Source organism: Carettochelys insculpta, chromosome 1 (genome assembly GCF_033958435.1).
Source record: "Carettochelys insculpta isolate YL-2023 chromosome 1, ASM3395843v1, whole genome shotgun sequence".
Classification (NCBI taxonomy): domain Eukaryota; kingdom Metazoa; phylum Chordata; order Testudines; family Carettochelyidae; genus Carettochelys; species Carettochelys insculpta.
This window is the reverse complement of record NC_134137.1, coordinates 231,922,384-231,949,988: the sequence shown is the minus strand read 5'-3', so window position 1 is coordinate 231,949,988 and position 27,605 is coordinate 231,922,384. Positions and strand designations below refer to the sequence as shown.

General features: G+C 50.5%; 2 protein-coding genes across 2 annotated transcripts in view; one reads left to right on the top strand and one right to left on the bottom strand.

Moving 5' to 3' along the window:
* Positions 1-2,741: 2,741 nt before the first annotated feature.
* On the top strand, positions 2,742-19,771 carry LOC142017127 (solute carrier family 25 member 33-like). Its single transcript, XM_075001787.1, has 7 exons — positions 2,742-2,884; positions 13,324-13,500; positions 15,461-15,538; positions 16,045-16,145; positions 17,754-17,820; positions 18,081-18,364; positions 18,460-19,771. The coding sequence occupies exons 1-7, from the start codon at positions 2,844-2,846 to the stop codon at positions 18,654-18,656; spliced, it is 945 nt and encodes a 314-aa protein (XP_074857888.1). The 5' UTR covers positions 2,742-2,843; the 3' UTR covers positions 18,657-19,771.
* The window catches only part of CLSTN3 (calsyntenin 3), a 24,821-nt gene continuing 16,927 nt past the window's right edge, over positions 19,712-27,605 (bottom strand). The window contains exons 14-18 of the mRNA XM_075001759.1: positions 26,025-26,195; positions 22,455-22,600; positions 22,230-22,365; positions 20,922-21,139; positions 19,712-20,812 (exon numbers count right to left, since the gene is read on the bottom strand). Of these exons, the coding sequence (XP_074857860.1) occupies positions 20,642-20,812; positions 20,922-21,139; positions 22,230-22,365; positions 22,455-22,600; positions 26,025-26,195 (842 nt within the window). The 3' untranslated portion in view covers positions 19,712-20,641. The remainder of the gene's footprint in view (positions 20,813-20,921; positions 21,140-22,229; positions 22,366-22,454; positions 22,601-26,024; positions 26,196-27,605) is intronic.

The window sequence follows — 27,605 nt, the reverse complement described above, 5'->3', positions numbered from 1 at the left end:
TAGATTAAGCCAAGTATGCCAAAGTATGACATTATAGGGGCTCTTTGGCATACTTGGCCCTGGCAGCATGCTCTGGGAGGTGCTAGTGGGGAGCATGGTCTGGGCAGTGCTGAGAGCCAGCTGCTCTTGTCCCACCCTTTCCAGGCACAGAGAGCCAAGCCCTCCCCTTGCGTCTTACCTGGGGCCCTGGTGAGTCTGTAGGCTTGCCTGCCCAGAACTCTGTATGGACACAGTGCAATTCAAAAGTGTGACTGCAGCACTGTTAGACATATATGCAGTAGCTTTACCAGCACTAGCATGGCTAAAAACAACATAGCTGTGGTGGCACAAGTTTCAGCACAGCCTAGCAGGGTGACTATATTACCCAGCATTCCCAAAATACTTGCACACCCATGCTGAAACATGAGCCACTGTATGACTCTGCTATTCTTAGCCATGCTAGTGCACACATCTACCCATACTGCAATTAAATATTGTATTGCATATAAACACACCCTGTGAGTTATGTTACTGGCCAATGGGGAACTTTCCCTGTCACTGCCCAGGCTGTACTCACTGTACAGAAGATTCAGCCAGTATAGCCACTATTAAATCACAAGAAGAGCATCCCAAACCTGTGGTATAAAAGGGCAGTGTTTTATGGTGAATACGATTTGTGGGCAGATTCTGAATCAATTCAAACCCACAAAACAAAGAGGTGTCTGTGGAAGCACACAGTTGCTTGGCCAGAAGAGCTCTAGTCTCATCTCCTATGTGCACTGATGTTGAAACTGCAGTATCGGGTCTAGGCAACCTTTTACATCCAAAGCCAGGCACTGAATCCCTTCAGAATTTTCTGTCTTTTGAGCAGTTTCTGAAATGTGGCCACAAACTCGTGGGAGGGCCGGGGGGGGGGGGCGCCGAGGAGCAGGTGCAGTGATAGCCAAAGGGGAGGGCCCAGCTCACGCTGGCTATTTTTTGGCAGTCTCAGCACAGACACCTCGGCAGGACTGAAATATCATTCGTCCTTTACAGGTGTCCGCACCCAGGGACCTCTATATTGCCTCCCCCATTTTGATCAGCCTGGCTCTGGGGGGCGGGGGGGACAGACACGGATGGGAACGGACACACACACACCTGTAAAGGATAAGAGCTGGACCCTCCCCTTTGGAGATACAAATGTTAGAAGGGTGGGCAACTACTAAGTTTTCTTTATTAGAGACAGTGGGGTAGGACTTCAGCCCCAGGGTGGTGAGAAACAGGCTCCAGCAATGGGACTCCATCCCCTGAGCATTGGGCTCTGTTCCTTGACCTTTGCTGTCCACCTTCTCTTCAGGGCTTAATTTGTCTGTAAGTTTGCCAGAGCTGACTAAATGTGCATGTTTGTAACTATCGCTTTTAATAACAGTAGACTTACTAGCTAGCAAATCTTTAAAAAAAAGCAACTAAAAAGCAAAACAACCAACAGCAAAAGCCAAGAACATGCAAAGAACCTTAACTGTGTTTCTGTTCTGTTAAGGATTGGTTTCATTATTTACTGAGCTGGCAAAAAGCTTTTTAAATACATCAGTTACAACAATTTGAACATGTGTGGTCTCAGAAAACATGTCTTAGTCTGCATCTTCACAAAACAAACCAGCAGTCCTGTAGCGCTTTAAAGACTAACAGTATATTTTCTTAGGTGATGAGCTTTTGTGGGAGAGCCCTACTTCTTCAGATCTGGAAAATAAGGATCTGAAGAAATGTGTCTGTCCCAAGAAAGCTCATCACCTAAAACCCCTTACTTCCCCACCCCTCACCCCCCGCCCCCGCTCTTCTATCTGATTTGCCAACAATAATACCAATTTTTCTGATTTGTCAACTTTGATAATTTTTGGACCTCTGTGTCTGTTCTGGTAGGGCTGTAGATGTGAAGAAGTGGGTCTGTCCCACAAAAGCTCATCACCTAATAAATTATGTTGGTCTTTAAAGTGCTACAGGATGGCTTTTTTTGTTTTGAACATATATAGGTTGCTATTTTCTTTTTCTAGAGTTAAGTATTTTAGGAAAGATTGTCAGAATGGCCTTTGTGAGAACCCCCTTCTCTAGAATGTATTAGCCAGATTTCCTGTAAAATTACATATTAGCGGAGAGGGACTGGCTTTGGATGATTGAGCATGGGGAACTAAATTTAGGATTCCTGGGTTTTGTTCCCACTCTATCACTTCCCTGTTAAATGACCTTGGACAAAGTACTTTGCTGTTCTGTGCCTCCGTTTCCCCATCTTGACATTCAGAGTGAGAAGTAGTTGTTGTAACATTGCTTTTTGACTTCTCAGCGGTCGTGCGACGGGCAGTGCTCCAGGGAGAGCGAGAACTGTATTATCAGTCCCTGCTGGGGCCCAGGGAGCCCGTACGCTTGCAATCTATCTTTTCGCGGGAGGCCTGGCTAGACAGAAACCCAAAGCACCAGGCAGGGCACGTTTCACGGGAGGCGGCGTTTAGAAAAGGACAAGAGAGCAGGGACTCCATACAAGGGCGCTTCAGACACGCTGGTTCGTCACCGTTTAAGCTGGGAGCTCCCCAGCCAACCCACCGTCCGCCCCGATCCTCCACCCGTGCGCCCCACGCCAGCCTCGACAACCCCCCGCGCTCCCACGCGCCCCCAGCCTGGCAGCCGGCAGAGGCCGGGGCCTGAGGACCTCACGTCAGTCACTTGGCACAGGACGACCTGTCCCCGCCGCTCGCGTCACGGCGGCGCGGCCTGCCGGCGGCCAATCAGCGACGGGGGCTGCGCCGCGAGGCGGGAGCAAGGCGCGCGGCGGCGCGAGCAGCGGGCCTGACGGCGGGGCCAGGCGACGGTGGCAGCGGCGGCGCGGCGCGGCGATGCCCTACCGCAGCACGCTGCTGCATCTCCTCGCCGGAGGGTGAGCGCGCGGCGGGCGGGATCGGTCCCCCTGTTCCTGGCCCGCAGGCTGTGGGGTGAGGCTCGGCTCCGCTCCGCTCATGTGACCGATGGTGGGGCCCACCAGCCCCTCTGCTGGGGCGCCGGATTAAGGAGCCCCTGGGCACAGCTCCCTCCGTTCCCCTCCCCGGGCAGCGGCAGGGCGGGCCGTGACGTTCTGGTGCTCTGGGATGGAGCCACGTGGCAGGGCCCGCCTGAGTGCACGGAGCAGCCGTGGCGGGGGCCCACCAGCCGTCCTTTGGAGCTTAGGGGTGTCCGGCCCTATAGCTGCGCCCCCACTTGCTTGGGCCGCTGCTCGTCTCGCCGGCGCGTTTGAAGTTCAGTTGAGGTTCCTTTGTCCCGGCTCCTGCTTCTCCCTGACCCGTTCAGCCGACGTTTTGGGTCCTGCTCTTTTTGGTACTTGCTCTCCCCGCGTCACGTGTGCGTTCCCGTCTGGACGGGAGAAATCCTGCGTGTTCAGAACAACAAGAAGGCCTGGGGTACCTTATCAGGTGCCACAGGCCTTCTCGTTGTTCTCGAAGATACAGACTAACACGGCTACCTCTCTGATCCTGTGTGTTGGCTCCCACGTGCCTGGCTCCAGCCCTGCTTGTGGGGGCCCCACTCTTACCTCACCTATTACTCTCCTAAATGCCTTGCCCTGCATTTCCGGGGTACTTGTGTATTCCCCTCCTGAGTGTCCCATGTCTCCCTCACTTCTAGGTGGTGATACCCCTGTATCTTTCTTTGTTATTCCCTCAAATCCCTGACTTGCCCATTTTCCAGATTGGATGGGGGTATGAGGCTCCAGTCTCCTCAGCTGTCACATGACACCCTCCTCATGTGATCTTCCTTTTCAGTGTTTGCTGCTGTGTACCTCACCTCTCCCTCCTCTCCTCCAGGGAGCACAGGGTTGGGTTGGGAACACATCAGATCCAGATCTTCTGCCTGAATCTCTCTGTCCCTCCTTCTCCTGGTGTCTGGAGCATGAGACAAAAGGTGGCACCTCCTCCCCAGTGGATTCCAGTTCCATGCATTTCTGCTCCCAAGAGCAGCTGCTAAAGCCTTCACTACAGAGAAGTCTGACCTTCCCCACAGCCTCCTTACTGGCAGTGCCCTTCAATGCTGATTCCACTCCCTTATATCAGAACAAACCAGCAGTCATGTAGCACTTTAAAGACTACCAGAATGACTTATTAGATGACAAGCTTTCATGGGGCAGACCCACTTCTTCAGATCCCTTATTTCAGTCTCAAGTGCTGCTGCAATGACATTGGACATGTATTTGATATCTTGTGCAGGTTTATAGAACTGTATTCATAAAAGTCTCCTCACTCGTGTGTAGAATAGAACCTCTGCATGGGCAGAGGATGGAGTTGCTTGATTTCTAGGCCAGTTTTTCCACCTAGTTCCACCACTTGAATTGAGTAAGAAATGTGGGAATGCAGCAGTTGAGGGAAATTGTGAAATGAGATCTGGGTCAGAATCATCTCAGCAGAGTTAGTCCGGGGACATCTCAGCTGCTCCCCAGGAACAAACTTTCTGATTAGCAAAATGAAGGACAAATTCTTGCATGTCTGCTGCTTTAAATTGTCTTGCAGCTCTTGCACTTGGCTAATTATAGTCAGGAATGGGGTCTAGTCACTGGTGGCTAGCTGGAGGTCTGGGAGTCAAGAATCAAGATTTTTCTTTCCACATGTGGATTGGGGTGGGGGGTGACTTAATCCCAGTTGCATCAGTGTGTGACCTTGAGCAAGTCCCTTCCCACCTCTGCGTCTCATTTTTCCTTTTTATGCTAAAGGGGAAAATGGTAGCTGTTTGTCTGATATTCTTGGAGTGAGACCTAAATTATTATTGGTTTGTGATGTTTCAATTACTGGTGCCAGCAGAGCAAATTATTAAGAGATCCTATTTCTGTTTGCCCTTATATTTCGCTGAGGTCAGCAACAATATTTCATGGGAACTGCCAATTTGAGTCTAACCAATAGCTTATTAAGTCCAGTGCCCTGTCTCTGTTAGTGGCTAGCACCTGTTTCAAAAGAAGAGGAAGGAAACCCTGCAGTGGATAGTGATGGAACAAACTGGCTTTCCCCCTAGGATTCTTTTGTCTTGACACCCTTGCCCCCGAATGGCTAGAGGTCAGCTTGTTCCCCTGAATGGGAGAGGTTACATTCTTTTCAAACTTCTGGAGGCTTTAATCCTTACTGGTGTAACTGGCATTCTCATTATCTAATGTAGCTGGAGTTCTCATTGTTCATGTGAATGTGAGATCTTTTTTTGAATCCCATTAAGCTGTTCAACTGTGATAATTCATTGGTACAAATTCCTAGTGACCATTATGCATGAATGAGAAGTATTTTATAAGTTTTCAGTTTGCTGCCTTTCCCTGGGAGAGTAAAGAATACCTCACCTGCCTTCTCAGTTCCCATTGTTATTTAGTATACATTTATTAAATCCCCTCGTAATCTTTCTAAATTAGTCCCTTCTATCTTGCCTGTCTTGGCCTCATACTATTTTCACTCCCCAGCTTCACACTCTGTCTCTATTTAATCTCTATAGTCTTCCAGAGTGATGACCAAAGATGAATACAGTACAGCTACCAGAGATGAGCGCAGTGTTCTATGTCAGGGCTTTCCGTTGTCTTTGTAAAAGTGTTGGAACAGCTCTATTATTATTCTCCATCCTATTCATCTGCATTGTAATCTTTTCTTGCACTTTTTTATTCCTATTGCCCACAGAACAGAGGGTTTATTGACCACAAGGGCATCCAAGTCATAGATAATTGAGCACTCAGTAAAATATAGGAGGAATTCAGATGATTCCTTTCAGTGTGTGTTGTCTTGCTTTTGTCATACCCTAATCAAACTTATTTTTTGTTTTCCTTATTCAGCTTGCTTGGTTAGGTTCTTCTGGTCTTGACTAACCTAGAGAGGTTCAGTCTGTATTTAGTCTGGCAATCTCTTGTCAAGCAACATCTGTAATCTGACATGATTTTACTTAGCTGGATGACCACTTATCCTGGGTGTGGCCAAGCTTCTCATGCTCTTATTTAGCGTAATTTACGCCTAAATGTCTTCTAAGAGCACAGTAAGCAGTCAATGTCAGTAATGCTACTAGACAGTATTGACCTCCTGTGGTCTGGTAAATTCTGTTGTTCAGTGCTGGACTAGAGATTTTCAACCTGTAACTGTCATTTGCAAATTTTACCACCTCGCTATTCATTCACCCAGTGTGGCTTTCCACTTCATTAACTAAATGATATCAATCTGAGTGTAGAATGAGACAACCTGTTTCTAAGTTTTTGCCACCATAAAAATTGACCGTTTATACGACTTTGTTTTTTCTTAGTTTTCATTCCATGACACAGCCTGGCGTCTTACCCCATGCTGCTTGTTTTCCTTTACAGCCTCTTGTGAGGTTCTTTGATAAAGGCTTTTTGAAAGCTCTGTCAGCCAGTTCTCCTTAATCCATTGTTTTATTGATAAATTCAGATAATTATAGCATATTTTCATTTGGAGACCTGTGGTGGTTTGTACTTATTTATATTCATGTAGAGGGTTTATAATGCTTTTTTAAAATGATGGTTTCAGTCAGTTTTCCTGGTACAGAGATGAGACTCTCTAATCTGTAATTCCCAGTATCACTCCTGGCACCTCTTTCAGGGATTGGTATGACAGTTGCTATCCTCCAAAACAGGAGCTGGTTTCTAATAAGGTTGCATGTTTCTGTTAACTTAGCCTTTTTGTTATTAGCTTCCTGAGAACTCTATTTGCTCCTGGTGAGTTGTTCTCTAATGTATTAGCTTGTTCCATCATCTCCTCCTCTAAGATGTCTGTCTCTGGCAGTTTCTCAGCTTTCTTATCTACAACAGACCTGTTCTTTTGTGATAACTCTCCACGTGGTCAAGACCCATGCAAATAAAGGAGATTGCTTCATTACAATGTCCTTAACCTCCTTAACTGATTTATAGATGGTAAGGCCAGAATGAGACATTGGATCATCTCACTTGACTTCCTGCAAAAACAGGCCAACACACCTATGTGCCCCTCTGCTGAGCTCATACTGACTATATCTTATCTTGTTATGAAGACAACATGAGCTGGAGAATCCACCATTTCCCTTGGTAGTCGGGTCCAGTGATTAATCCCACCCATTACTAACAATGCGTGTGCACCTGAGCTCCAAATTGCAGTTTCATTGGGCTTTAACTTCCAGCTGCTGGTTCTTCTTAGGCCTATTTCCACTAAATTAAATAGACCTTTAGTACCTGCTGTTTTCTCCCCATGAAGATATAGAGACTGTGATCAAGTCACGTCCAGGCACCCTAAAACAATTGGCTATCTGGGCTTCTTGGTTTTATAACTTTTTTAAATGATTTAACATAGTTTTTAATGGGTTTAAGATGAATTTAACATCCTCTTCAGTTCCTAATGGACTAGAAGGTATTGGTCATTCTTGTGATTGGAATTCTTAATCCTGCTTTATTCCTAACTCAGAACAGAAATATTTATTGAACACATTTTTGCCTTTTCTGCATAATTATGAATCATTTTACCATCCCCATTTAGTATTGGAGCTATGCTATTGTTACAGTATTTTTTTGTTTATAGTCCTAAATCCCAGCAGCCAGGAATATCTTGCTTCCTCGGAGAAACTTTTGAGTAGGGCCCTCTCAAATTTATGGCCCACTTTAGTCAATTTCATGGTCATACGATTTAAAAATAATAAACTGCATTATTTCAGCTATTTACGTGTGAAATTTCACAAAGTTGTAAACAGAGAGGTCCTGACCCAAAAAAGAGTTGTGGTAGGTGTGAAGAGGGGTCACAAGAAACTGCTACCCACACTTCTCTGATACTGCTGGTGTGGTGCTGCCTTCAGAGCTGGGCAGCTCATGGGTGACGGCTGCTGGCCAGGAACTCGGTTCTGAAGGCAGAGCTGCTATCAGAATCAGTGCAGACGTAAGGATGGCGTGGTATGGGATTGCCACCAGCGTTCCCTATAAACTGAGCACCTGGGCAGCAACCTAGGAGAGATTCAGGCACTGCCCAGCTAGTTAGCAGAGTGTCCACAGGCAGTAACATGTGTTTCTGCTGGCAGTGCACATGCACACACAAAATTTATTTTGCAAACGGATGACAAAACTTGCAGGGAACGCTACTATCCTTACTCCTGCGCTGTTGCCTGCAGACTTGAGCTCTCAGCAGCTGTCCCCTTACAGCTGCCCAGCTATGAAGACAGCAGCGCAGAAGTAAGGGAGTCATGGAATGGTGTTGCCACCCTTCTGTGCTGTTGCAGGCGATGGCCCTGCCTTCAGATCTGGCGACCAGGCCAGCAGCAGCCAGTCTCCAGCCACCCATGTCTGACAGCAGTGCAGAAGGCATAGTGCAGCCCTCCTAAAATAACCTTGTGATTACCCCCCACAACTCCCTTTTGGATCAGGGCCCCGGTTTGAGGAACCGTGGTCTCCCCAGTGAAATGGTACAGAGTAAACTCTTTCCTATCCGGCATTCTATCATCTGGGCATCTCAGATAACTGTCATTTTAACCATAAGTAAATTTTAGTTGCATTTTCCATAAGTACAGTATAGTGAGAGCAAGTGCAGTACAAGCTTACAGTGTACAATACTACTGTTGTTGGCAAATAAAGTATTCTGCATGCATTTTTGTTTGGTTCTTAATATCTAATCTTGTTTTTCTTTGGTGTTATGCATTGCTAGATACACTTCTCTATTATCCAGAATATTTAAATGTCTGGCAACCTTCCGGTCCAGGGGCTGCCAGAAATGAGAGTTTACTGTCGTATAGAGCAAAAGGTGGGAGCTACAGGGTTAGGGTTGAAGCTGAAGCAGAATGTGTCACAGAGGTCTGTGGAATTCATGGCTCCCATGATCTCTGTGACATCATCTTAGCCTTCTCTGTGGTATTTTGCAGGTTTGTAAATCATTTGAGTTTCAGTAATGCCTATAACATCGATCTCCTTTTCCATGGCCAGGCTTCTAGTTCTCCTAACTTTTGCCTTCACATGTCTCTCCTTGGTGTAGCTGCACTGATAGATTTTACTTTTGCCCATGCTCCTTTTGCTATTTGGCACATGGCTCTGATACCCTAAATAACTATCAGGATTTACTTCTGAGACTTCCAGACTGCACAATGCTCAATGATACAATGCTGAACTCAAATTGGACTGAGTTTTGCGTCCCAGATTTTGTCAGTCTATTCAGCTGAGTTCTCCAAACCACCATGAATTGGGATCATCCGTATTTGTCACAGAGTTGTGTTTTGAACCTGATGCTGGCTCGCGAGCTAAATTGTGTCCAATCCCTGGGCTGCCCTCTGTAACAGCTACTGATGACAATGGCAGATAATGCTTGACACTCAAAATCATCAGGCCTGGCCAGACCTTCTGATGGGGCCTTTCTTTCCAAGCCAAAAATAATACAGGAAGATGGGTAGAGTGCAGTACTGACACTAGAGTGAGCATATTTCCCTATGCTGAATATGGAACACCTGGTAAAATTACTCATATTCAAGTGTGTTCAGTGGGCAGTACGAACATTCAAATTAACATCACGTAGGCTGAGCCCCAGTTAGAAAGACACCCTGCATTGTTGGATTCGTTTTATTTACCTTATCTTTAAAATTCCAGGGTTCACAGAGGGAAGGGCGACACACACCTCACCCCCCCCGCCCCCGCCACAGGGAGCAGTTACACACACACACGCGTCTGCATGCATGTGCCTCTCCTGGTACTAGGCAACTCAGGGTGGAGGTGCAGGGTCATATTCCTTCCCCTCCCCAGCTTCTTCCAGCCACAGAGGAGAAGGGATGACCTGTCCTGTGTCTCTGCACAGCTCATCTCTTCCCCTCCTGCTCCTCCACTGTAGCTCAGAGCAAGTCCAAAAGGCAGCTAACACCTTCAGATTGCCTCTGGCCACCGATAATAACCCAGCTGCCTCCTGTCTCCACCTCTTAGCTGAGCACTGGAATGGCTGGGAGGAAAGTGATTTCCAGCCTATTTCAACCCTGACACTGCACCTGCCTGACTACTGCTGTGAGGGTTGCAGGGTCGGGGTTGAAACAGGCTGGAGAGACTTCCGCATGCCTGTGACATGGGGGGCTTTGGCACGTGAAGGGCTCAGCTCCTCCTTGCCAGCACCTGGGCTAGAGGGTGTTGGGCGTTCCCAGGTGCCAGCCCAGCCAGAGGCAGCTGGGGAAGGAAGGAGTCTGCTGGCCAGGCTGTTGGTGAGCTGAGCATTCCTACCAAGGGCTGATTCAACACTCAAGTGCTAGGAGTGGAACGTGCTGCACTAGGTGGGATAAGGAGGAGCAGCAGGAAGAGGTGAAGGGCCAAATGAGGGGCACTTAAAGGGCTAGTGGGGAGGCAGCTGAGGCAGCATGTAACCAGCTGCCGCCTGGTGCCTGCCCATGCACACCAGCCACCACAGCGTACAGCTGTCCGGAAACACAGTGGGGAGTGGAGCAGGGCCTTGCTGGCCGAGAGTTGGCACACACAAGGGGCCTGCACTGTGGGACTAGCAGGGGGAGCAGCCAACCTGCCGTGTGGCAGCTTTGCCCTGCCACCAGCATTGGCCCTTGGCTCCTCAGTTGCTGCTGGCAGGCACACAGCCAGCAAGCAGTGATACAGCCAGCAGCAGGACCTGCAGGCACTGACTGGGGAGAGAGAGAAAACGGGACAGTTTGCCCATTTCTAAGAAAAGTTGGGACACCCGGCAGAGAGCTTAAATGCAGGTCTGTTTCTTTCAAACTGGACATCTGATCAGCCTAGTACTGACGCAGTGGGACAGCCCTGCTCACTGCTGAGTTGCCATTTGCATTTGATGTTACAGTATTTAACGTTTTACCTGCAGGAGTTCACGGTAATAGACTTTAGAGCTTCTTCCTGCCCCTGCCTTAGCAGCGTAAAGCCAGTGGACAAGGGTCATTAGCAGATGAGATTGAACCTGGAACCTCAGGGATAAATCCTTGAGCCTCTACCACATGAGCTAAAAGCCAGCTGGCTCTCGGCTAAGACTGTAGAGAAGAATTCACTCTCGCTTGTCAGCGGTCTCAGTGCCTCTGGGTGCAACAGTAAAGTGTAAGGCTACGGCCACACAGCAAAGTTATTTTGAGATAACAGCCATTATTTTTAAATAATTTTGCTAGCATCTACGCTACACACACCCTATTTCAAAACAAATGCAAAATAGCAGGTGCATTATTTTGAAATCAGTAACCTTCATTGCAGAAGGAGGAATACCTGTTTTGAAATAAGGGCTATTAGGACATGGAATAGCGTTATTTTGAAATAAGCCCTAGTGGCGTCCAATGGCCCTATTTTGAAATAGGCACTCTGGCAGTTTCTACAGAGGCCACTTTCTCCGAAAGTGGCATGGTAATACACGGCCCGAAATATGCTAATAAGGTGCAGATGCAAATTCCCCGTGCCTCATTAGCATACAGTCACGTGATTTGGAGTCCAGAAGAATGTTCTTCTGGACTCCAAAACGTCATGTAGAAGCGCAGCCCCGGGGGAGCTTCAGGAAGGAAGTTCTTCTTCCGGAGGCCCCTTCTTCCCGAAAATTTTTGGGAAGAAGGTGCGTCTGGAAGGACCTCCTTCCGGAAGCTCCTCTGGGGCTGCACTTCTAAACGGCATTTTGGAGTCCGGAAGAACAGTCTTCTGGACTCCAAATCACGTGACCATATGCTAATGAGGCACGGGGAATTTGCATCCGCGCCTTATTGGCGTATTTCGGGCCATGTATTACCATGCCACTTTCAGAGAAAGTGGCCTGTGTAGAAACGGCCTATGAGTCCGACATGTTATGTCAAAATAGCTGGGTGTTATTTCAAAATGCATTCCTGTGTGAAGGTCTGTTGTTTTGACATAAGCTATTTCAGAATAGCTATTCCGGAATGGATTATTCTGAAATGACACTGCTGTGTAGAGAGAGCCCACAGGTGTAGGTGTGAAGGACATAAGTGGATTTACGTACACAAGTGGGGAGCAGGTTGTCTCTGAGCTGTGCCAGCTGTGTCAAACTGTCCTTCAGAAATCCAGCCTTAGAGATGAGACCCTGGCTATTGCAGTCCTCTGTCCCCACATGGCTCTATGGATGCCTGTCTGCCCTTCCCTGCTTCCCGCTCTGAACTTGATGAGTAACTTTTCTCTCTGTAATTGTCAGTTTGAACGGCTAGATCTCTTAGACTGTTACCTCAAATACCTGTCATGTCCTGTGTGACAGAGTGGAGTCAAAGTGTTGAGTTACTCAGAGAAAGAGATTTAAAAATCCCAATCCCAAGAAATATCTGTCAGTCCTCAGCCACCCTAGCCCCATTCACCACTGTTCAGGGTGAGGTTCACCAGCTAGAATTCCTCTCTCTAAACAAATCTTGTGGGCTGTAAATCAGCCAGACTAGTTTTGTTAGTTTGACTAAAGCCCTCAGCCAGAGGCCAAGAATGTTCAAACCATGAGCTCCTGGGCCTTCTGATTTTTTTAATAGCTCTAATCTGGCCAGATGTGTGGGGCCTGTCTGCCTCAGAAGCACAGGGGAATGGGATACAGGTCCTTTTTCTCTTCTAGGGTGCCAGGTCCAGCCTGGCCCCAGGTCAATTGTGACCAAAAGTCTTCCCATTTGATAGCAATCAGTGCCTGTTATGTGAAGCGGGTTTGGTGGGTATAAGCCCACGTGTTGGTGGGACAAGTGCAATTGTTATTGCCTGGCTCCTTTGATGGCAGTTTCAGCAATAGCCCACCCATGAATGGGTTGCACGCTGAAAGGGGCTTCCTCCGTGGGAAGCTGAGGCACGTGAACAAGGTGCAGAGTTGCCAGCTGCGTGCCCACCAGCAGTAAGCAAGGAGACAGCCCACAGCAGGACCTGCTAGTGCTGATCAGCGAGAGACGTGAAATAGAGGACAGTTTGCCCATTTTTAAGAAGTCGGGACACCCGGCAGAGAGCTTAAATGCAGGTCTGTTTCTTTCAAACTGGACGTCTGACCAGCCTAGTACTGACGCAGTGGAACAGCCCTGCTCACTGCCGAGTTGCCACTTGCGTTTGATATTACAGCTCGGAGACCTGCAGAGCACACCTTCTTCAGGGCTGTCCTGTCAGCTGCTGACGCCATTAGAAAGTCTTGCAGCAGGACTGGGCAGTAGAGCTATTTGCTGTGGGTAGCTCTGATGCAAAGGTCATATGTTTGAGTCCCCTCGGTGGACTTGGGACTCATCTTGTCTCAATTGCTGGCGCCTCAGCAGGGCTGGCCAGGAGCTTTTGGACCCAGCGTGTTGATCCGTGCTGGAGCCAGAGGCCATGTGTGAAGAAGGCCTGAGGGCTTGGACAGCCAAGAAACAGTGCAGCAGAGAGCTGAGGTCTGAGAAGTAACCCTTGTTCACGCCAGGATGTCCTCACTGTTTCCCCAGATGTGGTGGCACAGCTGGAGCCATCCTGACCTGCCCCCTGGAAGTGGTGAAGACGCGTCTGCAGTCATCCTCGCTGGCCCTGCGGCCTCTCTGCCTCCCTGAGGTGCAGCTGCAGGGGCTGAATGGGGGGCTGGTGCGCCCGTCCTTGCCTTCTCCTGGTGTGTTCCAGCTAATGAGGTGAGCTGGGGAAGGGTTTACTGGCATGTGAAACTTAGCAATATGCATAGATCAAGCGGGGAGAACCTGGCAGCAGTCGGAGATGGGCAGTTCTGAGGGACAAGGGGAGGGGTAGGGGACGTAGAGATGAAAGCCGTGGGAGGAATGGGTTTCAAGGCACAGGGTGTCTCGCTGTGCTTCACGTCCGTCTATGTCTCAGCTGTGCAGTTAACTTCTGCGCTGCAGTCAGACGCCCACGGCTGGCCCGTACCGTGGAGCTCACGTTGCTGTTTAGTGACAGTGTACTTGTCCAGGTTCAGACTGGAGTCTGGGCTCTAAGACGCTGAGGTGGGAAGGTCCCAGAGCTCAGGTTGCAGCCTCAGCTGGGTGTGTGTACATGCCTTAGCAAGCTGGCAGGAGTCAGCTGCGGGTGTCTGACTGCAGTGTACACTCGCCCTGTGAGTCTGAGACCAGGGCTATACTACAGACCAGTGGTTCTCAACCTGTCCATCATCTGGGCTGCAGGCAGAGAACCACAGCACGCATATCCCTATGCGCTGCACCTCCCATCCAGAGACCCCTCCACAGGACGAGGCCAGGAGTGGGACTCCAGGAGGCCAGCAGCAGAGACTCCTGACGCAGCCATCCAGAAGCCCCGGTTCTGACCCTGGATTCCTGCCTGTGGCAGGCAGCCTGGGCCCTGCCGTGCAGGGTAGCCAGGCATCTGGACCCTGCTGCGTGGTCCTGGCAGCCTTTAGCACACAGCTGTGGGCTAACTGAGCCAGCCACAGGTTGAGAAGCACTACTACAAACCTGTATTGGTGTAATGACCTCTCACAGGGGCCTGAGTGACTGCTGCGTGACAAAATTACACCAGCCTGACCCCCGGTGCAGACAGTCCTCCTTGCCTCAACACAGCTGCTTCTCCGGAAGGAAATTCACCGTGCTGATGGGAGAAGCGCTTGCTGTTGACATAGTAGCATTTTCAGAGCGGTGGCCAAACTGGGCCTAAGAAGGAGCCAGAGTTTACTGGTGTACACTGCCAGAGAAATAGGTCAGCAGGCCATCAGCTCCACCCCCAGCACCTCGCACCACCCAGCTGATCAGATTCTCCTGCCTCCTCCCTGCCACCGTGCTCAGCTGTTTCACAGCATGCAGAAGGCTCAGGAGCACGGTTTCCCAAACTGGGTGGCATGTCCCCCTGCGGGGGAGCATGAAGCAAGCCAGCCATCTCCCAGTCATTCCCCGCACCCAAAGAAAAAGCCAGCCCTTGCTTCCAGCTCTCAGCCCCTGCCATTTCATGTGGGCGACCCAGCGCAGCCGCTATAAAAAGCCAGCAGCTGGCAAAGGCCCATGTGGAGCTAGCTGCCTCCTGAAAAAGTGAGCTAGTGTGGGTTGGTGGGAGGATGGGATTAGATGAGGGGCTGGCAGTGCCTGGCTTTTGGGGGGGGAGGGTCTCAGACAGGTGGCTGGGGTGGCTGGCCCGTGCTTTAAAAAAAAAAAAAAAAAGTGGAGGGGTGTGAGGGTTTGCAGAAATCAGAAGTGGGGCATGATGCCAAAAAGTCTGGGAACCACTGCTCTGGAGGGAAGAGGGGTGGAGCAAGAGCACAGCTGCCTTTGGGGAAGGCGTGGGGCAGGGTCTCAGGCAGAGCCCAGGGTTGAGCAGTGAGCATCCCTGGCACAGGGGAGAGTTGCCAGCTGTAACTCCAGCCCTGGAGTTTGCGCCTGTGCAAAGAGCCCCAGGCTAACTCCTGAAGAGCTGCGGAGCCGCAGGTTGGCCTCTTCTGATCTTCACTGAAGCACAAGAGTGGCACAGCTGTACCAGTGCAGCGCTGGGAGAGGAGAAGTGGGAGGAAGGAAGCCAGAGAGAGAGATGCAGTGAGGAGACAGAGGACAAGGGGCGTGGGGGGCAGGAGGACTAGGAGAATAGGCAGCCTGGTCCCACCCCTCCTCTAGTCTGACTTTGTCCTTTCCCCCAAAGGGCCATCCTAGAGAAGGAAGGGATCAGCTCCCTCTTCCGAGGCCTGGGTCCCAATCTGGTTGGCGTCGCCCCCTCCAGGTAAGACCCACATGGTGAGGATGTTTTCTCCCCCAAGTCTCACAAGGGTGCACCCTCCTGTGGTTCTTATCAGTCACTGCCCACCTCCCTACCATGTTTAGACTCTGGGACCTCCATGGAGGCACTCAGGGGAAGCCCCTCTCCAGAGGGCGTAGGGCTCACGGTGGCACCTGGTGTCAGGTTTGGGTGTTGCCTGAGGTGTCCTTAGTGTGGGGTGTGTCTGAGGTAAGTTATGTGAAAACAAGGTCCCTTCATGCACCTTCCTCTCATGTCTCTCTTGCACATCTGTCTTGCTCCCTCTCCCATTTTCCATTTAGCCATTTCTTCACTCCCCATTCAGTGTGTCCTTATTTTCCCCAACTTACCTCCGCAACCCAGAGTCTGTTTACTGAGCCCCAGCACCTCTGTCCCAGCCCCAGCAGCTGCCCTTCAGGGCTTGTCTTGATATCAGTATTGCTCCTCTGGGGTGGGTTGTTAACTCCAGGTGTATGTCTCTCCCCCATCAGGGCCATCTATTTTGCTGCCTACGCTGGGGCTAAGGAGAAGCTCAATGCTGTCTTCGTACCTGAGTCCAAGAAAGTTCATGTCCTCTCGGCAATTTGTGCAGGTGAGTGTCTTGTGTCCTGGGTTAGACCAGTGGGTCCAGTGAGCTTGGGATCCCTCTAAGCATGAGGGGATTTGAACCTCTCTGGTGTCACTGCTCAGGCCATCCTCATTCGCATAACCCAGCTCATTTCTTCGCTAGTCCTGCTGAAGTTCTTCCTCCCACTCCAGCCTGCAGCAGCAGCAGCAGCAGCTTCCCAGCTTAGTGAAACACAACAGGAAACAGTCCTCTCTCTTAGTTCACTTAAAGTCCATCAACCACTCAGGGTAAGTGGTCTAGGTCTTAGCTTCACGGGACTCAGGCCACAAGGGAGGGGCGTGTCAAGAGCCAAATTAGTGATCGTTGCCCAAAAAGCCACAGCTGGGTGAATTCGTTGTTTCCTATGCCATAGTGCTATACATTCGTATTTAAATAGTATGAGAGGAAATATGTAGTTATATATTTTTTCTTACAGCAAAGTAACTGACCTAGTAGTATTTTATCAACTACAGTTGGTTAATGACATAGCGCAAGTATCCTAACTGGTTAATTTACTTATTTACATTATTTTAGTACCATGTTTTGCAAAGAGCTGCAGCAGACAAAGAGCCACTTGTGGCGTGCAAACCACAGTATGAGTACCTTTGGCTTAGGTCTCTGACTGCCCTGGAATACAGGGCTACCTACAGGGTGGCCAGGTAACTTATCCCACACAAGCCAACCCAGTAGTCCTACTGTATTTCCTCTGCTTATTGTCTTTCCCTTTCTATAATACAACCCTCAGTCTTTAGTAAATCTCTTTCTTTCCTGCTTCTCCTCCCAAGTTCAGCCTCCTTCTTTCTGGTTCCAGGCATGGGCGGGAGATGAGGCTATGGTGAAAGGCCTGTGTGGTTCATAGATTCCAGGGCCTGAAGGGATCGTTGTGATCATCTCTTCTGACCTCCTTTAGAGCACAGGCCCTGGGATAATTCCTAGGGCACAAATTTTAGAAAATCACTCCATCTTGAGTTAAAAATTGTCAGTGATGGAGAATTCACCAGGACCTCTGCTAGACTGCTCCAGTGGTTAATTACCCTCACTTAAAATTTACACTGTACTTGCTACCTGAATGCGTCTAGCTTCAATATATAGTCATTGGACCTTTCTGTGCCAGACTGAGGAGCTTATTATTAAATATTAGTTCCCCCTGTAGATTCTTAGCATGTGATCGAGTCTCCCCTCAACCTATTCTTTGTTTAGTTGATCAGACTGAGCTACTGGAGTCTCTCCCTGTAAAGCAGGTTTTCTAATCCTTTCATCATTCTCCCAGCTCTTCTCTGAGCACGCTCTAGTTTATCAGCCTTTGTGACTGGTGGGCACTAGAGCAGGACACAGCATTCCAGCAATGCCCGATACATAGGTGTGCCTAGAAAGGGTGGCCACAGTCAGAGGAAGCATAATCTAATAAGCTGCACCTTAGACATCTTCACTCCCATCAGAGCCCTTCCAAAGGCCCCCGGAGCTGTGCCCAAATTGGTAACAGCTGCAGAGTAACTAACATTCAAAGAGCCAACCCGTCAGAATCTCCCCGCCAACTGTCTGCACCGTTGTAGCCTCTCTCTGACCTCTGAGCTTTCCCCTTCTGCTCCCTAGGGATCACCTCTTCCACACTTACCAATCCCATCTGGCTGGTGAAAACCCGGATGCAGCTGGAAGCCCGGTAAGAGAGGTGGCGTTGTACGCACATGGGTGCGCACGGCCTGCAGGAGGCTGGGGGGCGCTCCTCTGACAGAATGTGTGCTTTGAGGCCACTGTGGAAGAGTAATATTAATGAGCTTCCAAGCCCGGCTGTGGAGTACCCAGGCTGTGGATAACAAGGGACGTATGCCTTTCGGCAAGGGTGGAGGAGCTGTCGATCAGGGTGGAGGATTAGTGGTGCAGCTGTGGTGGGGGATACTTATGCCCCCTTGGTCTCTGCAGGACAAAGGGTGAGACGCGCAGTAACGCTCTCCAGTGCACCATGCATGTGTACCGCACTGAGGGCCTGCGGGGATTTTACCGGGGAATCAGCGCCTCCTACGCGGGAGTCTCCGAGACAGTCATCCATTTTGTCATCTACGAGGCCCTGAAACAACGGCTGAGGGAGCAGCGGCCGTTCCTCCCCTCCATCTTTGCACTTGCACCCACCAGCCACGATTTCTTTGGACTCATGGCAGCTGCCGCCATCTCCAAGACATGTGCCTCCTGTATTGCATACCCCCACGGTGAGCAGCTCCGCCCGCCCCTCCACTGCTCCCCTGCAGGGAGCCTCCTGGCTTGGAGGTTGACTCTGTAATGTCCCATCCCTTTGTTTTCCCAGAGGTCATCCGGACACGGCTGCGGGAAGAAGGGTCCCGCTATCGCTCCTTTGTGCAGACCCTGCGGCTGGTGGTCCATGAAGAGGGACTCCTGGCTCTGTACCGAGGACTACTGGCCCAGATGATGCGGCAGATCCCCAACACAGCTATCATGATGGCTACCTACGAACTGATCATCCACTTGGCCACCAAACTATGACTGCACAAACATGCGCCAGCCACCTATTGAGGCTGCTGGCCGTGCCCAGGAGAGCAAGCGTCTTAGGACTTATTTCCCTGTTCCACAAGGTAGTGCTGTCCACTCCAGAGCAAGGATGAATGTGCGTGTGGCAGTTTGCCATCTGCTGGCAGGAAGCAGTGCTCTCAGGCCAGTGTGGTCGTTCTGGGTGGGGTCTCCATCTCCACTGGAGGATACGGGGTCTCTAACGTCAACCTCCTAAAAGTGGTAACTGGTCTGCTGCTCTGAGGTATCAGTGAACCAGCCAGAATGTGTGCCTCAGGGGTTCCCAGTGTAAAGCACAAAGGGGCTGGAGTTCAGCAGAGAGAGAGACGCACCCAAAGGAGTATAAATAAATCCTATTTATCTACACCAAAAAATAAAGGGAGGCAGGATGCCCCTCTGATTTATCAAGCAGCTGCAGCATTCAACCTTCCAGCGTCTACAGCTGGCTACTCCCATCACACTTGTGCTCATGCTAGAAAGTAGGCGTAGAGAGAAGCTCTTCTCTGCTCTTCGTATACTTGGCTTATGAGCATGCAGTCGGGATAGGGAGAGGAAACAAACCTGAAGGAAATGGTGCAGCATTGATCCTAGGAAGAGATCTTCAGCCACTTCTTGGGGTTCTTCAGAGTCCTAGCCCTACTGTTCTCTTCCAAAAGAGTTTCCAAACCTGATAGACACATCCTCATTGTGCACGGTGCTTAGCAGGCATCTTGCATCATCTCCTTAGGGGACTGGTGACAGCAATCACCCGTGGAAAGACTCACACAGGAGAGAGCAGTTATCTCAGCTGCTTTCCCTTCCTTAGAGAGGCCAGAGCAGGGGCATATACAACCCCAGGATGCATGCTGGCCTGAGTGGCTCTGGCCTGGGCATCTTGTTTTCCCATAAGCCCCCTCTCCCTTTCTCAGGTCTGTTCCCTGCAGGGGTAAGGAAGGAGCCTGCAGCAGCTCAGCTTTACTGTCCCCCAGTGGGCATGTTGCAACAGTAAGAGCAATAGGTATAAAGAAGCAGCTCCATGCCTAAGTGTGATGTTTTGTGACTGAATGGCAGAGCGTGGAGGTGGGCAATGAAGCTGAGGGATTTGTCACTAAGTGAAGAATATAGAAAAATAAGACTGTAAAATGAAAATAGCTTCTCTGTTTGTAACAGACTGAAGTACTAAACCTTGAAACAATGGCAGGGGGATCAGGCTGCCTGAAAATAAGGCCCTGTTTTAATGGATCAAATGGCTGTGGTTTTCAGCTGTCTCCATGGAGGTAACATGCTGGACAATCACTCCCTTTGTCTGCCAAGAGTGGGCCTATAAGGCTGTCTGCTGCCCTTCGAGTGCCCTCTCCAGCCCCTGCATTTCAGAACGCACAGTCGGGAAGGCCTGAGCTGTGTTTATTTTAAATCCTTTTATTTTTAAAATCCACCTCGTTCCCGCCTTCTGTCACTCAGTCAGGGTTCTTGGCAACTTTACAAAGCGACACAAGCTGCAAGTTTTTGTGTTTTTTCTGCATCAAACAAGAATAAACCTCAAATGACAACATTGAAAAATATACAATATATATATATAATAGGTGGGGGCCTGCAGCTGACCTGTGCCCCCCCTTGCCCAACCCTTGCTGGTGGGTACGTCCTTCTTTCCAAGCATTCCATTTCCTCCATTACCTTGTTCCCAGGAAGGGGACCTTAGGGTAGGGTGTATGGGCAGGAAGCCCGGGATGCGGGGGAGTTGTGGGAAAGAAGAGGGGCATGGGGGGAAGTGCCTCCCCCCACCCCACCCCTGGCGCTGCTCCTTTAGTGAAAATGGCAGAGGGAGAGGGAACAGACAAGTGAGGGGCTGGGGGAAGTGAAGGTGTGTACAACAAGGACAGCAAGAGGGGTGGGATGAGGGCACAGCCCCCTAGACTGCCATGGGGGGGCAGAAATCTTTCTGATGAGCCTCTTGGGTTCTCTCCTCCCACAATGGGGGGCTCCTAGTAACAGCGGGAGCTGTCTCTTTTGCTCACGATGCGCTGGTCATCTGCATCCTCACTGCAGGGGGTGTCTGCTGTCTCCGAGTCACTGCTGTCCTCCTCTTCCTGGGCTCCTGACACAGCCCTGCTCGCCTCACTCGCTGTTGCCCTCTGCTGGCAGCTCTGGTACGACTGCACAGAAGGGACACGGTTGTGGGTGGGGGGGCGGTAAACAAAGGGCTGCTTAGCCCAGCGGTTGCCACCCGCAACCCAACCTGCCTTCCTCCTCCTCCCGGCTCACCTCCATGGGGTTGACAATGATGGTCAGGGCTGAGTCATCCCAGAACATGTCGCTCTCCTTGCTGCCGGTTCCCACCTGGCCTCCCTCCACAGCCCCAGGGGCTCCGTGCCCAGCTCCCCGGCGATGCAGGGAGTGGATGCGCAGCAGGCCCAGGACGACCATGAGTGCCAAGAAGCCCACGCACACCACAATGATGATGGTGGCTGCACTGGGGACCACTGGAAGGGGAGGGACAAATGTGAGGTTACAAACACGACTGGAGGAAACCAAGCAGCCCCGGGGCACGTGGAAGACTTAACGTTTATTTGGGCATAAACATTCGTGTGCTGCAGCTCGCTCTGTCAGACGCATGAAGTGGGAACAACAGCTTGGCAGGGATCCTCCCCCCTTGGCCAGCATATATGTCCCTGCCAGTTGTAGCCTGCACCCTGCGCCCCGGGGGAAGAATCCTTTAGCGGCGGTTAAGCCAGCTCCAGGGCTGCTCTGTGATGGCAAAAGGGCACAGAGCAGCACAGCATACGAGTGAGTCTGGGCACCTCTCTGCTCCCTTTCCTGCCTCACCTCCCGCTGCTGCCAGCAAGCATCAAGGCTTCCTTTGCAGCTCCATCTCTATCCAGAGCTGCTTCCCTGTTGCATGCTGCCTTGTTCGTTGCCTTCCTGGCCCAGTTCTCTCAGATCAGCTTCACCCTGCACCTACCCTTTACATGTCTTACCTGCTGCTGAGGCATGTCTGGAATTGCATTAGTCAGCCCTATGTGTAACATGAAGCAGTACCAGCCTCTGACTACTCTTAGTTCCTTCTGGCCCTCAGCCATCCTCATGCTGACAGAGGGGACCACTAAACCCAGCATTAAAATGCAGCCACCTCTGGGCTAAGTTCCAGTAGGTGATAAAATAACAGCATCTGACACAAAGCCAAGCAGAATCTGCTGGGTGATTAAAACTGGCGGAAGGGAGAAATGCAGGAAGTATGACAGAAATCACCAAGAACTGGCTTTTGCCAGGGCCTCTGGCTTAATAACCTTGACTCAGGGTAAGTAGTGAGAGGAGATCTGCCATGCCCAAGAGGAGCCATTGCTTTGGGTTTTACATTTCATTTGAAACACAGCTCCCCGCCCAGCACCATGCTGAGCCCAGCCCTGACAGCCAGGGGTGCTCTCCCCGAGTCAGTCGCACCACTCCCTCCAGCACAGTGCTGCCTAGCACGGAGGTCAGTCCTGACACGCAGACAAGGAGCGAAGACGTTTCTGCGTAAGTCTACCCCTCCCCCTGCCCCACGAGCTTCACCAAGTCAGCGGGATTGCATACTGGAGTTGCGATGGACGTCGGCCAGGCTGTGCCCAGACAGTTCTGCAGGTAGGTGGTGACCTCGGTGCATGAGTTGCTGGGAGCTGAGAATGTGGTTGGGGTGAGCAGCCCGGTTCACGTTGTGAAGGATGTTCACCTGCGGGAAGGGAAGAGGAAGCGATTCAGGCTCCGGGCTTATTGAGACCTGGCCTTGGAATGTGCACACAGCGAGTGCTGGCCTTGTACCTCCACAGTAAACTCATTGCTGGAGTAGCGTCCGTTCATCTCCGTGCAGGAAAGGCGGAATCTCCTCTCGTAGAGGGCAGCGCCACGGCGGATGTGGTACGAGACCTGACGGAGGATCTCCTCGTACACGGCAATGCTCTCCACACCTGGGGCATGAGAGAGAGGGAGAGACAGTCAGGTATGGAGTAGGACAGCTCCCACTTCCAAACAATCACATTCCACCTGACCTCGCGGGGTTGAGTCTAGGAAAGAGCAGTGGCGGGGGAGACGAGCCAGCAGAGCTGTGGGTGGTCCAGGATGGCCACACTGGGCCCTGCACTGTGGGGTGCTCCACGGAGCCCTGGGCAGCCTGAGGGATTACAGGGGCTGGCGGAGTTAGAGAAAGTGCCGGCAGCAGGGGCCAGCACTGCCTCTGCACTCACCAGCGGCAGTGGGAGCTGCATGAAGCAGAAGGACCCAGCCCCAGCCTGCTCTGTTCTTCCATCTCCCAGTAGTCCCAGTAAGTCCCACCATGGTGGTGAGTGGGGAGACACACCTGCTGCCAATGCCAGGCTCCCCAGTAATTGCCTGAGCCATAGGGCTGGGCAGGGGGCTAGTGGGGAGGAGTGCAATGGGGGTGGAGTAGGGGTGGGAAGAGACAGGGCAGGGTCTGGGGCACAGTGGGTAGTGACTTGGGCCCTGTGCCCCTTCAGGACAGTGCTGCAAGCCAAGCTCATCCCTGGAGGGGAGCAGAGCTAGGTTTGGCTTCCTTGTGGTGTCTAAGACCTCAAGGATCCAGGAAAGCTCTGGTGGCTGCCATTCATGCCTATGGAAGGCAAGCAAAGGGCCAGCAGCTAGAATCACATTCCAAACCAGCCCTAAGCATTGCCTCTGCACCCAAGCAGGGGCGTCCATTGCCAGCCGGAGGCAGCATGGAAAAATATACCAGAACTGGAGCAAAGCAAACCACAGAGGGATGGGAAGAATTACATGGAACAAGGGAGGGAACTCAGGTCCCACACTTGAGCACTGTGAGCCTAGGGAACACCTCCCATGGGAAAGTCCTAGAGCCCCGTCACTAAGAACCTAAGGAAGGATGGAGAGGACCAATTCTCCCCGGGCCTCCAGGCTGCCAATGGGGGAGGTTGGGCAACAGCTACCCAGGGACCTGGGCTTCTCATAAGGGCATGGGCTCATGGAGGATGGGGGCTCCTTTCCACTTGTAAATCTCAGTAGCAGTGGCAGCTTGTGCATGCCATGTGCATCGTCCAGCCACTGCCCTGGATCCAATGCCACCAGGCCAGCAACAGCATGGGGCACCCAGAGCCACCCGTGGAGGGGCAGGGATGGGCATGCAGGCACAGCTACCCTGGTCCTTTAAATCTCCCCAGAGCCAGCTGGCCAAAAACGCAAAAAGCAATACCAAAATGTTTTTTTAAGTACATCAGAAGAAGGAAGCCTGCTAAAGAACCAGTGGGGCCTCTAGGCAATCGAGATACAAAAGGGGCACTCAAAGGAGACAAAGTCATTGTGGAGAAACTCAGTGAATTCTTTGCTTCCGTCTTCACGACTGAGGATGTTAGGGAGATTCCCAAACCTGAGCCGTCCTTTACAGGTGACACATCTGAGGAACTGTCCAAGATTGAGGTGTCGTTAGAGGAGGTTTTGGAACTGATTGAGAAACTTAACAGTAGAAAGTCACCAGGACCAGATGGTGTTCACTTAAGAGTTCTGAAAGAACTGAAATGTGAAACTGCAGAACTGTTAACTGTGGTTTGTAACCTATGCTTTAAATCAGCTTCTGTACCCAATCACAGGAAGATAGCTAGTGCAATGCCAAAATTTTAAAAAGGACTCTGGAAATGATCTCAGTAATACAGACCAGTAAGTCTAACATCAGTACCAGGCAAACTAGTTGAAACCCTAATAAAGAATAAAATTGTCAGACACACAGAAGAGCATAATTTGTTGGGCAAAAGTCAGCATGGTTTCTGTAAAGGGAAATCATGTTTTACTAATCTATTAGAGTTCTTTGAAGGGGTTAACAAATATGTGGACAAGGGGGATCCAGTAGATATAGTGTACTTAGGTTTCCAGAAAGCCTTTGACGTGGTCTCTCACCAAAGGCTTTTACATAAAATAAGCTGGCATGGGATGAGAGGGAAGATCCTTTCATGGATTGAGAATAGGTTTAAAGACAGGAAACAAAGGTAGGAATAAATGGTAAATTTTCAGAATGGAGAGGGGTAACTAATGGCCTTCCCCAAGGGTCAATCCTCAGACCAATCACATTCAACTTGTACATAAATGATCTGGAGAAAGGGGTAAACTGTGAGGTGGCAAAGTTTGCAGATGACACTAAACTGCTCAAGACAGTTAAGACCAAAGCAGACTGTGAAGAGCTTCAGAAGGATCTCACAAAACTGAGTGACTGGGCAACAAAATGGCAAATGAAATTTAATGTGGATAAGTGTAAAGTAATGTACATTGGAAAAAATAACCCAACTGTACGTACAATATGATGGGGGCTAATGTAGCTGCAACTCATGAGGAAAGAGATCTTGGAGTCATCATGGATAGTTCTCTTAAAACATCCATGCACTGTGCAGCGGCCGTCAAGAAAGCAAACGGGGTGTTAGGAGTCATTAAAAAAGGGGTAGGGAATAAGATGGAGAATATCTTATTGCCCTGATATAAAACCATGGTGCGCCTCCATTGTGAGTGCTGCGTACAGATGAGGTCTCCTCATCTCAAAAAAGACATATTGGCATTAGAAAAGTTTCAGAAAAGGGCAACTAAAATGATTAGGAGGTTGGATCGGGTCCCATATGAAGAGAGATTAGAAACTAGGACTCTTCATTTTAGAAAAAAGGAGGAGGCTAAGAGGGGGAATAGGATAGAGGTATATACAATTATGAGTCGTGTGGAGAAAGTGAACAAGGAAAAGTTATTTACTTGTTCCCATGGTATCAAAACTAGAGGACACCAAATGAAATTAATGGGCAGCATAAAAGGAAGTTCTTCACACAGTGCACTGTCAACCTGCGGAACTCCTCGCCAGAAGAGGTTGTGAAGCTAGGACAATAACAGGGTTTTGAAAAGAGCTAGATACATTCATGGAGGTTCGGACCATTAATGGCTATTAGCCAGGATGGGTAAAGAATGGTGTCCCTAGCCTCTCTTTGTCAGAAGCTGGAGATTGATGGTGGGAGAGAGATTGTTTGATTGTTACCTGTTCGGTTCACTCCCTCTGGGGCACCTGGTATTGGCCACTGTCAGCAAACAGGATACTGGGCTGGATGGACCTATGATCTGACCCAGTATGGCCATTCTTATGTTCTTACGTTTAGAGCCCCAGCCTGCGTGGAAGGGATGGCTGCAGGGAGGCTAGGCCCCAGCCCCCGACTCTTCTAGGGGCACAAAGACAGCCCCGCCTCACCTTGCTCAGGGGCCTGGCAATTCTGTCGGCAACCCTGCTGATCTCAAGCAGCGTGCAGGGGCTTGTCCCTCTCTAACAACGGGTCTCCTGGCCAGGACTGTCAAAAAATGCAGGAGACGTACGCAGGAAGTGCTGCCCGGGGGAGACTGTACCTGTGATGGTGAAGTAGGCAGAGGTGTTGATGAGCTCCAGGCCTCGCTGCTGCAGGAATGCTCCATCCAGAATGAGGTATTCCTTTTCCAGGTCCAGGTCATCTCCCACCAGGGAGATCTCACAGCCATCCAGGTTGTGGACAATCTCATCTGACATTCGCGTGTCTGTCACTAAAAAGGGAAGAGGCGGGATATCAACAAAAGCAAGATCAGTGCTCAAAATGGACAGAGCTCGTGATACCCACTTAGCAGGAGACCTTGTCCACATCATGTCCGTGCCACGCCACGCCATCAGGCAAACGATGCCACTTTGTGGTGACAGTTCTCACCGTGAGGGACATCTGTCTGGCAGTGGTGTTATTGGCTGGTGGGCTTACCAAGTCCTGTTTCTAACACCACCAGACAATGGGCCAGTTTGGAGGTTTCCAGTGCCAGCACATCTTGTCTTTAATGGCTCTACTGTGGTCGTACCAGCTCTCACCATTTCTTCATAAAACACATGAGCCTCTTCTTTAAAAAAATCCACACAATGAGCTCACTAATGCTGCCATTAGTTTCTTAAACAAATATTCACCATCTCACATTACTCTCACAGTGACTAACGCCAACCTATCCTCAGCCAAGACGGCCATAACTGCATGGGGACGTGAGGCCACTCCTAGTAAAGCTGGCCAGGGGTTCCCATTGTTTTAAATGGACCTGCAGCCAGGCTGCCCTCAGGATAGATGACCCTCAGGCTGTGGCTCTGTGGATGCTGAAGAAGAAACAAAGAGAGAAGCAGGAAACATGGGCGGCAGGAGGGCACAGGATCTAGCAGTTCAGGGCAGTGCTCCCTGTAAGCTGAGCACGTGGGAGAGACTGAAATGCCACCCAGCTGATTACCAGAGCACCCAGAGCCAGCAGCAGATGTTTCTACAGGAGGTGCACTTCTGTACATGCCTTGGTGCACATAAAATTTACTTCACGGATGAATGGGAAAAAAAAATAGAGGGAACACTAGTGTGCGGTGGAGAGGCGTGTGCTGCAGCACCCGGACTAGCACCTGGGGTACCAGCTGCTGGCCCTGTGCATTGTGACTTTGGTTCAAGTCTCGGGTGGGGAAGGGGACAGAGGTAAGGGACCTGGATTTCAGCACCCCCGCTCTGAAAAATGCTCCCACACCACTGCACCAGGGAGACCGGAGGAGTGTGGAAGGAGACTGGGAGAGCGGGAAGGAGACCGGAAGGGGCTGCAGGAGGACGCTGAGGAGGAGATTATGTGGCAGGGTAAAGGAGATGGGGGAATCAGGGGAATGCAGAAGGGGTAAGAGGAGGGTATGGGGGGCAGGGGCATGTGGAGAGCAAGAGAGAGACTAAGGAGAAGAAATCTGAGGCGAGTTCTGGGTCATAGGAAGTAGCAGAGTTACAATGTGAGGTCTCACACGTCTGACGAAGCAGGTCTTTGCCCACGAGAGCTCATGCTCCAAAATCTCTGTTAGTCTATGAGGTGCCACAGGACTTCTTGTTGTTTCTGAAGATACAGACCAACACGACTGCCTCTCAGATACTTGTCACCATGGAGGTGATGAATGCTGGGAAGGGA

Coding starts and splice junctions, on each gene's coding strand:
- LOC142017127 (XM_075001787.1), top strand. CDS start 2,844: ATGCCCTACCGCAGCACGCTGCTGCATCTCCTCGCCGGAGG. Junction 2,885..13,323: donor CTGCATCTCCTCGCCGGAGG/GTGAGCGCGCGG, acceptor CTGTTTCCCCAG/ATGTGGTGGCACAGCTGGAG. Junction 18,365..18,459: donor CTGTATTGCATACCCCCACG/GTGAGCAGCTCC, acceptor TTGTTTTCCCAG/AGGTCATCCGGACACGGCTG.